At 45.6% G+C, this 10557-nt stretch overlaps 1 protein-coding gene across 4 annotated transcripts in view; it reads left to right on the top strand.

Moving 5' to 3' along the window:
- The first annotated feature begins 4692 nt into the window (after window positions 1-4692).
- The window catches only part of KCNQ5 (potassium voltage-gated channel subfamily Q member 5), a 501939-nt gene continuing 496074 nt past the window's right edge, over window positions 4693-10557 (top strand). For 2 of the 4 annotated variants that reach the window (XM_036101214.2, XM_036101205.2), the window contains exon 1: window positions 4693-5108. In XM_036101214.2, coding sequence (XP_035957107.1) covers window positions 4708-5108 — 401 coding nt within the window. In that variant the 5' untranslated portion in view covers window positions 4693-4707. The remainder of the gene's footprint in view (window positions 5109-10557) is intronic. The other 2 variants (XM_078055100.1, XM_078055099.1) reach the window with 2 other exon arrangements.

The raw sequence follows: 10557 nt of genomic DNA, 5'->3' as shown, positions 1-10557 counted from the left end.
CAAATCCTGTTTTAAAACAACTAATAGAAATTTCCCAATACTTTTCTTTTGGAAAGAGAAACTGTCAAAATTATTAACACACATTAATAGGCTAAGCTTTTTATTTCAAAAGTTGATATAGTTTAGTAGTTAAAAAATCTAGCTTTCTGTCTTTGTTTCAGTGGGTTTTATTTTGTTTTTGTATTAAATACCCGTAAGCTTGGGTCCTGGCTCAACTACTATTAGTTTTGAAAATTATTAATTTGTCCACACCTCAGTTTCTTCCCCTATAAATTGGATATGATTGTAGTGCCTACTTGTGAGGCTGTCAGAATCAAATAAAATAATTCTTGCAAATCATTGTGCATAGTAACACATGCTAAATATTATTTTTCTTTGACAGTGGTTTTTAGCACATTATTTTAGTAATTCCTAGGAAAATAAATTTTGATTAGTTGCTATGATGAAAATGGATGCACCCTTTTCAGTCTTTCCCCCATTCTTTGTCTGCTCCCCTACCGGCCTCTCTTCACACCCACATACACTCCACTACACCCTTTCTGCATCCCAGGGGCAGAGTCTTTCTGAAAGAGCCATGCTTCCGTCCATTGTGTAGGGCAGAGCTGGGATTCCTACTGTGTTAGAATCTTCATGTATTCTGGCCTGGTCCAGATGATTTCTGATGTTGCCTTGGGTTCTCTGATTTATTTCTGCTTGTTGGAGAAACATTTTGAGAAGCTTAACGTCAAATCTCTTACAGATAAGAATTCTTGATTGACTAAATATGGTGCTGTGGTACACAATACGAATACATTAAAAATAATAAGAGGAGGTAACCATAACAAATGGAGTTATAGTTGCTATGCTTATTGGTTTGATTATGATCTGATGGGAGGGAAATAAAAGCTAAGGAAAATGATGGTATAGCTGAAAGGGCATTCTATTCAAGAGTTAGGAGACTTCACTTGTACCTCTAGGCCTCTAAGACAAATAGCTAAGCCTTGAGCAAGTCACTGAACAGCAGCCAAAAAATGGATTTCCATTTCTTCCTCAGTAAATTTCCTTTTGGCTCTAAGGTTTGAGGATTCTACTTATCATTACTACCATGGTTGACCCAGGAATCTCACACTGGATCAAAGTGTACCCATATCACTCAAAAGTGGCATTTGTATCACTCACTAGTTGAGATGAACCATGAACATGACTTGATGGGGAGGTATGTTGAGGGGATAGGGCTGAGGCAAATGGGAAGATGGAAAGTCATAGAGAAAAAGGAAAGAGGGGGAGAGTAATGGGATCACTGACATTTTGTGAAAACAGTTCAGATCTAGTTGTTCTACCTGAAAAGTCTTTCCTGGGCATCTATCTCCTAGCTCTTGTATGGAATTTTCAATACTGTTATTTTAGAGTACCCTTCAGAAGAAAAATACAGTGGGCTAGAAAACACACTGAAATAAAATATTTCTGGTAACTACTTTCAGTTGAAACCATCTCCATGTAGACTTCAGAGAACACGAGTTTCCAAGGTCACAAATTTCAGGCAGGCATCTTACAATGTGTAGAGAATGAATGGTTAAAAGCAAGCCCATTTCTAAAGGATAGGGAAGGCTAATCAATTCACACTTTACACTAGGAATAAACATTTACCTTAGGAAAAAGTGGTTGTCTTTCGCCTTTTATATCTCTTTATAATGCTCTAATGTAATTGTTACGCACAGAATATACCCTATATTGTTTTACTTTGCACGATATGCCAGCCTCTCTTCTATCTGGATTTTAATATTTCAGCAAAATAAAAGGCAGTTTCCTAGCAACATTTGTATTCAAAGGTACAACAACAGAAAAAGCTTGATGACAATACTTTTTTTCCCCACAGTTAATTCCTGCCGTTTGGGGGAAGTTAGCAGGTAGTAAAGGAAGCAATGTACACACAGAGAGAATCTGGTAGAAGAGGCCATGCAGCCTCACTTGGCTTTCCCTTCCAGAGTATTCAAGGCCAGTAAGGTTAGGGCTTGCAGCTAAATGCCTCTTTCTGAATAGTAGTTGATAGACACATTGAAATAAAACCATGTGCTCTTATGTACATAACTCAGTTGGAGTTGAAGACTGACCCCTTGATGGGATTCTGAACTGGGAGGTGAGATTTCTGAATTCTCAGCAATCCTCATACTAACCTGCTGTGAACTCTTGGGCAGGTCTCCTTCCCAGGACTAGCTCTCTAACTGGAGGTTACCCTAGAAGATCCCAAAGGTGTAAACCATTAAGAAACCAGCTCTAAACAGCTGTTGATCACTAGATCTGATTTTTTTAAAAAAAAGTTTCATGTCATTAGCTTAATCAACATCACGGGTTCACTGATACTATTGCTGCACCTCCAGGAAAATATCACTAGGAAATTCAGCAGGTTCTCTTCAAGAGAACCCTGTCCGTGTTCCACCTTCCCAAAACTTCCTGCCTGCACGCTGGGCCCAGCCGCACCAGTGAGGTGGAAGTGACCCTGACCTACTCAGTGGTGGTGGTCAAAGATTGCAAGAAGGAAAAGCACTTGGTTAAGAGGAAATGGTTTTCATTTCTTGCCTGCAGAATAACCAAGATATTCAAGTTTAAAGCGTGCACACGAGTCATTTTTAGTCTCCAGATCTTTCACCCTGAGAGTCCCTGCACAGAAACTCCGCGGGGAGTCTAAACATAGCAACAGCAAACTCCCCCCACCCTCAGCTGGGGTCTCGTGCTGTTCTAGGATTGGAGAGCTCGCTCCAAGGCGCTCTGTGCATCTGCCTCGAATAGCAGGGCACGGAGCAATCTCTCGCACCTCCACAGTGCGTGGGTGTGAAGTGTATTAGGAGAAAAAGAGAGCGACTCTGGGTATTGGTGTTTGGTGCACAGTCAGTCACGTGGCACGGCTGCCCGCTGCATGGAGCGGCTCCCAGCTGGTGCCCGCCGCGGAGAGGCTTGGGGAAGAGGAGGGAGGGAAGCAGGGTCCTGCGGGTGACCAGGGGCCGGCGAGAGGGCTTCACACAAATGAGAGCGAACAATACAAAGTAAAAGAAAGTAAAAGTAAAGCATTTAAATGGAGCTACTGCCAGAGGCGGAAAGGAGCTGCCGCGGGCGTGGGTGTGTGTACTGGAGGGAGTCGAGAGAGTATCTCTGAGGGGCGGAGACAGCTGAAATAAGACTTTTGCTTTAGTATTCTAGAAGGAAATCTCTACCTGCTCTGGCTTTGTGGTGGACCCTTAGTTCTTCCTTCAGTTTAACTTGGTTGTTTTTTTTCGTATTTTGGTGGGCTGTGGGGGTGGGGGGAGAATCCACGCTGTTGAAAGAAGTTCCCTAGCCCGGCTTCCTTTCAGTTTCCCCACACTGACTGTGAGGTTTAACTGCTTGTGCTTTATAACGCAGTGCTGCTGAAGGCCAGAGGCCGAAGCCAGTGGCACCGTGGCCTCCCTCCCCGCCGAGGGCGCGCACGCTTTGGGTCGCCAGAGTGTCAGAGGTGGTGGGAGACTCAGCCAGTCCTAACTCGCCACACGTCTCTCACCGTGTAAGGTACAGCCTACAAGGGGTGGGGTGAGGACCCCGAGAAGCTGGTGTCTTGGGCTCCCTGCCCTCCGGGAATTTTCTCCCAGACGCTGGGCCCGCCGCTGCCACTGCCGAGACTTAACAGTTTTATGACTTTTTCGGACTTAAATGGAAATTTCTTGACTAAGGAAACCCAGTTCGCTCTCCCATGCTTCGCGCCGCTGTCAGGCGGAGCCCCGGGGCAACTCGTTAACCGCGGAGGAGCCACTTTGTAGTTTTTATGCCCTCCCCACACTCCACCCCCCGGGCTAGGAAGGATGTCCAGTTCCTCGAGGGCTTGCTACCTGATGCTGGGATGGAAAGTCACAGCCCGAAAGCTGGAGTGAGCCGCGGGGAGATGCCCGCTCCCCGCCTCTCCGGCTTGGGAGTCGTGTCCTGCGGGTCTGCACACTGATCTGGCAGGAACCCTCCAGCTGTGCGGGAACCCGACCGCCACTGCCGGGAGCGTCGCCCCACGCGCCGGGAGACCGGCTCGTACCTGCAGGGCAGGGCAGGGCAGGGCCGTTCCCGCTCACACCCCTTGCGCAAGGATGGCGGGACCTGGCGCGGCATCGTAGCGGCCGGAGTGAGCAGAGACCTGCATCTCCAGTTTCTCCTCAGGGCACGAGGCCGACTTACCTTACGGACAGCTCCCAAGCCCCCGAGAGAACTAAACAAAGTCGCGCCTAGGAGAGGGGCTTCCGAGCCCCGTCCCCTCTGGGGGAGGGGGCAGACGCAGTCTGGGCGTGGGGAATCGAGTGCGAGAAGAAAGGGGGAGCCTGGGGCTGGGTGTGCGCGCGTGGGAGCGCGCCTCCGAGCGCCCCGCACTCCGCGGGACCAGCCCTGGGGGCACTTGGGAAGGAGGGAGTGATAGCTGCGGGAATAAGAGGGAGCAAGAGAAACCCTCTCAAAGTGACGCCCCCAAACAGGTCCTCATTTCGAATTTGGAGCTAAAGACTGCTAGAAATTGGGCCTCCTTCGCACACCCCTCTCCGCCCCCACCCCGAAGCCCCGGCGGTGTGCTGGCTGCTTGCTTCCCCGCCCCTATCTCGGAGGTCGCGGGCCGGCGGGCGCTCCGTCGGCCGCGGCTTCCTCCTCGAAACCCGCCCGCGCGCATGAGGCCGCTGCCCCCGCCACAGGCACTGGCGCCCCCCTCGCGGTGCCCGTGGTGATGCCATGCCCCGCCACCACGCGGGAGGAGAGGAGGGCGGCGCCGCCGGGCTCTGGGTGAAGAGCGGCGCGGCGGCGGCGGGCGGGGGGCGCCTGGGCAGCGGCATGAAGGATGTGGAGTCGGGCCGGGGCAGGGTGCTGCTGAACTCAGCCGCCGCCAGGGGCGACGGCCTGCTGCTGCTGGGCACCCGCGCGGCCGCGCTCGGCGGCGGCGGCGGCAGCGGCGGCGGCCTGAGGGAGAGCCGCCGGGGCAAGCAGGGGGCCCGGATGAGCCTACTGGGGAAGCCGCTCTCGTACACCAGTAGCCAGAGCTGCCGGCGCAACGTCAAGTACCGGCGGGTGCAGAACTATCTGTACAACGTGCTGGAGAGACCCCGCGGCTGGGCGTTCATCTACCACGCGTTCGTGTGAGTACCCGCGGCCCCCGCGCGCCCCCCGTCACGCCCGCTCCAGGGGGTCTGTATGCCTGGCCCCCTGGGACGCGCTCCGCGCCCACGCCCTGGCCCGGCGCGCGCGCGTGCACACACACACACACACACACACACACACTCTCACACACTCGCGCGCGCACACGTGGTAGCTTTTATTTCTTTGCACGTGTTTATGGTCTTCCTCCTAGAGCCTTCCACCTCCCTGAGCCCCACCTCCTCTACCTCTACAGATTCAACCGTCTCCCCGAACACACCCAATGAGCTGCCCCGCAGTTTTAGGCACCGAAGGAGAGAGCCAGGCAGACCTGGGACTTAGGCTGCGCGGATAATTGGGAGCGATTAGGTCCCGAGATACGTAAATTTCAACCGCGAGGGGCGCCCGGGAGCTGGGAAAGGCAAAGGGAGGACGTGCGCCGGTGTGAGGCTTGTGAGAGTGTATTGGAGAGGTTAGGAGGTGATGGCAGGGTTGGACGGGGTGGTGAGAGGAGAAACGGAGGGCTGAGTCCTCAGCCCTGGGGCGGAGCTGGGGAAGCTGCTACTTGGTGGGGAGAGCAGCTAGGTTTTAAGTGCGCCCGGAAACACGCCTCGCCGCCACCTCCACCACTAACGGAAAATCTGTCAGTGCGTGTAGCCCTTCCTGCCACAGAGGTGGCCAAGGTCTAGAAAAGGGGAGCTGGGCGGGGCGAGGTGATGCTCCCGCGCGGTGGCAGAGGCCAGTGGCGAGCCTGGGGCTCAGGAGCCCGGGTCAAAGTGCAATAGCAAACGCGCAGAGGGGCCACCTGGGACAGGGATCAGGCCGTGGGTTAAGTAGGTATTTGTGCCGCTGAGTCAAAATGTGTGTGTGTGTAAGTAAGCCTTCACCATCTAGCAGAGAATGCTTAATGAGAAAATGATTGGAAGCAAATGTTTATTTTTCCCTTAGGCATTTAAAACCTTTCAGTGGCTTTAAAGTTTACTACTGTTTTTCCCACAAGGTCCATTCATTCAATCTCCTGTTAGAGTTAGGTTTATCTGGATGTTTTAAGGTAGTTTTTATGCCGTTGTATCCTGTCTAATTATTTCTTTTTTTCTTATTTTTTTTCATCTCTTCCTAGTTTTTTTTTTTTTCCTTCTTCTTTATGTTAAAATGAAATATAAAGACATCAGCCTTAGGAGACCTGTAGAGAAAAGTTGCAGGCACTCACTGTTCCTTTCCTTGTTTCCTAGTAAAATAGGTTTTGAACACATGAACTAGGTTTCTTTTAGAAATGAGGCATGTCATCCAAACATAGCTCTCACCTGGGATGGAGGATTGGCGTCAACACCAGAAGCACTTTTTGAAATAACATGGAAGAAGGGGCTGGTTTTGTAAATAGGTGAACCTGGAATTTGACCACGTAGGAGTCAGGAAATTGGTGGAGTCTACAATCTGTGGGGCTCTGGTGTCTGGAAAATTTTACAGTCTCAGATTGATGTGAATATGTAGTTTTAGGTAGAATATTCCAGCCAACTTTCCATCTTACAGTGTACACAAGGAGAACGTTGTATAGCATCATTATTACATCAAACGGTATAACTTTTACTATTCACTTAATGTAAGATTCACATTGATTTAGATGTTGTTACTGTAATAAATGATAGACATAGAGAAATACTACAGATTCTTTTCATGTTTGCCCTTTCTGAGTTGATACATATAATTAATCCTGTTACCTATTGAACCTGATAAATTATTTTAACCTGTCAGGATCTACTAAAACATTTAGCAATAACGATCTATGCTCAATTTGGCAGCAAAATATATACTATGTGGAAAATGACTTTTTTTTTACAAGAGTATGCTCAGAATATTTGTATATTTGAATTTACAATATGATGCCATTCGTGAGTTTTAATTTTTCGTAAATTATACACTGTATATTGGAGAGAGAGACAACTGTGGCTGATGCTCATGCTTTGCATCTCCTAAGTTTTGCCCTTGAACATGAATGAGGACTTACTGTAATACAACATTTTCTCTTCAATATGTTAATGTTTAACAGATTTTTGTGGCCTTACAGAATTTAAAATTTTTAACAAGTGATTTTTCAAGAGACTCAAGTTTAGATAGTTCTCTGCTCACCAGACTTTATCAGCCTATCCATGGGTTTAGTGGGAGATATGAAATAAATTATGTGCTTGTCAATACCATGTGCTGGTAGAAAGCTTTGCTTTATACATTTCTAGAGTCTGAAACTGTAATGCTTGAGCAATTAGATAGGGGTGCTAGATCCACATTAGCAGGAAGAGGGAATAGATAGCATCGTCTTCTGGGAGGATTCTGTACAACTATAGCCCACCCTGAGGGACAAACCATCTTTGCAATTGCTGCTTATAGTTTATTTAGAAAGCTAGGCTTTACACATTAAATGAATAAAGGAAAGTTATTTTGAGCTGTAAGTCTAACAAGACCATTAATAATAAAGGAAATTATATGAAAACAATTTCTAAAGCAGTGTAACTAACTAATTCCCTGCCAGCGTGGGAATCCCCAAATCTTACTTTAATAACAGTTTTTGTAGCACATTAAGGTTCTTGCCAAGAGCAAGTGCAGTGTGATTAATGAGGTACTTCAGGGATGGATTTACAGGGTCGACCAGTGTTTTCACTGCCAAGAAGCAAGAAAAATATGTTTAAAGTTATGTTTCAGGTAAAGAAAAGTTTTTGTTAAACATGGAAAAATCATTATTATAATGGTATTTTAATGGTATAAAATGTATTTTCAAGTGTAAATATCCTAATCTACTGATGAGATGTCTGGCAAGAACAAGAGATGACCTACTTCAAATACGTTCTTCCAGTCTTTATAAATTAGAGGGGATTAGGAGAGTCTGTTCTCTTACTATTCTTTAGGATTTACCAGACAGCTGTGATTCCTCATTTCCTGTCTTCAGCTGTTCTTCAGTTTAATAGATGAGTTATTCAAATATGAGGTGGTATATTTCTTTGAAGGTTGGTTGTCCATTTTAAATTCATCTTCTTTTTAGGAAAAGTTTAGAAGAATAATGGTGGTAGTAGAACACCTGATGGTCTTCATATATAAATCTGCATTGATGCAACAAATGTGGCTCTGGCATAGGAAATAGGGTGGCAGATATATGTAGCTCCTCACTTTGTCCAGTATATCTTTGCCTGGTATAATGCCATGGATCAGAACTTACAGATATTTTAAACTAGAAGAAATAGTCCAGTCACCCAAGCTAAGAACTTGCAAGTCATCCTTGACGCCTTTATTTTTGTCATACTTGCTCCTGCTGGCCATCCAAATGATCATTAAATTCTGTGTATTCACTTTATAAATATTTTTCGTATCTATTCCCTCTCTCTTTTGCTGTTGCTACTGTCCCTCTCTGTTTCTTTGTGTACCTCCATTGGATTATTTGTGATATTCTCCTACTTAATCATCCAGTTTCTGTTCTCAGCCTTCCAGCTTTCCACCCCGGCACCATAGTGTTTTCCCTAAAATGTAAATCTTGTCATATCATCCCCTTACCTATAATCTTTGTGGTGAGGGTCATAAATGTGAATTAAGTGGATTGAGGAAGGTTAAGAATTGGGAAAGTGGAGACAATAGTGTAAGTTAACCAAATTCCTTGGAACAATACACAAGACACTTTATGACATGGCCTCTGTCCATCTTTCTTTCTTCACCTCTAATGTATACCCTGGGCTCCAGCCTTACTCAGTTACTCCATCCTGTGTCACACTGCTGTGCCTTTGCTCATGCTGTTTCCTTTAATTCTTGCCACTCTGTGCACTCTGGCTAAGTCCCACTGTTTCTTCAAAACACAATTTAAGGATCGCTTCCTCTTAGGCACATCTCCCCACTGCCAGAATAACTTAGGTGCCCCCTGTCTTAGGTTCCATGGCACTTCAGGATGTCATTGTAATGGTGCTTGTCCCACTGTTTTCACTGTGAGCTACTTGGTCTGGCTCTCCCACAGGAGGGCAAACTTCCCACACAGAAAATCTCCTACTTATCTCTGAATCCCAAGCACCTAGCAAGATGCCTTGTACCTCGTAGACCCTCAATAAATGCTTGTTTAATGAGTAAGTAAAATTTTCTTAGAAGCCTTTCATAGAGGAGTTTCAGAGTGAACTAAAGCTGATGGAACTACTAAATCTTTTGGATTTTCTTAGAAGATACTGATGATTCATTTTGAGGAGGAGGGTATGGGGGCTAGGAGTGGGAGACCATTACTTTGCTTCCAACTTTCCCACTAATTAGCTTTGTGACTTGGAATAAGCGATTTTACTCTTTTGGATCTCCAAATCTTTATCTGTGAAATGGGCACATCAGTGTCCAGTGTCTGTGATCCAGCCAAGTTGGTGGAGGATACTACAAATTGTCTAATATTCTATCATAAAGGGAAGGTGTATTTGTAATGAGAAGGGATCTGATCTTTTTTTAGCATTTCCCTTCCTCATTTTTGAGTTGCAGGACCACCTCCTAAATGGTCACTTTAACTTTACTCCTAACTCCTGGCCGAGGCCTGTGTGCCACATAGTAACCAAAGTGATCTTTCTGAAGAGTTAACAGAACACATCCCTCCTAGGCTTGGAGGAGTAATAGTTTGTTGCCTGTCTCTACCCAATTCCTTAAAGGCAGGGACTCTTTCCATCTTGTCCTCTGCCATATCACCAGCACCTAGAACAGTTCTGCCACATAGAAGATGCTCATACATACAGATTGATCCACTTACTGTTACCCCCAATCTCCAAAACATACCACTGGTTTTCAGGTGGAAAATAAGATTTTACACTGTTGATAATCCCCGTGTCGGGACTCAATTAGACCCAATGAATGACCTTACTATTTACATATATATTCTATTCGGAATTAAGTCTCTGTCCATAGAAATTGATGCTTGCATTTTATTTTTACTCCTGCATTCCTTAAAAATCACTTCCCTTATCTGTAGAGAGGGCTTATACAAGTTATACTGCTTTATACCTTGCTAATATGGTAACATAAAATGCTGCATATATTCTTCACATCAGTCTGTTTTCAGAAATTTAAACAATGCTGCAATATTTGAGGATCATATTACAATTAGAAATGTTGAAAGTGTTAAAATATGAGTATTGGGAATATTGTGGCATAAAAGAAATAAAATCTAAGAAAAGAATATTTCCAAATGGAATGAAGTCTTGATATAAGAAACACTATAAACAAGGAAGATGCCAGCAGCCTTTTGATAATTGCTTGCAAAGAAATGGTGCCAGTTTTAATTTTTAATTGCAAATGGCTATTTTGGCAGATGAAAATGCCAGCAGAGCATGTTTTATCCTATCCCAGTGATGTGAAACTACTTAAAGTCCAATTGTTGAATAGCCACAGTTCATAGTTATGTTTAATGATTTGTAGATGTTTCCATTTTAATTTCCTTTTCTTCAGCTATTTACA

Source organism: Halichoerus grypus, chromosome 9 (assembly GCF_964656455.1).
Source record: "Halichoerus grypus chromosome 9, mHalGry1.hap1.1, whole genome shotgun sequence".
Classification (NCBI taxonomy): Eukaryota; Metazoa; Chordata; class Mammalia; order Carnivora; family Phocidae; genus Halichoerus; species Halichoerus grypus.
Note: the sequence above shows the minus strand (reverse complement) of the source record. Positions and strands in the feature narration are given on the sequence as shown.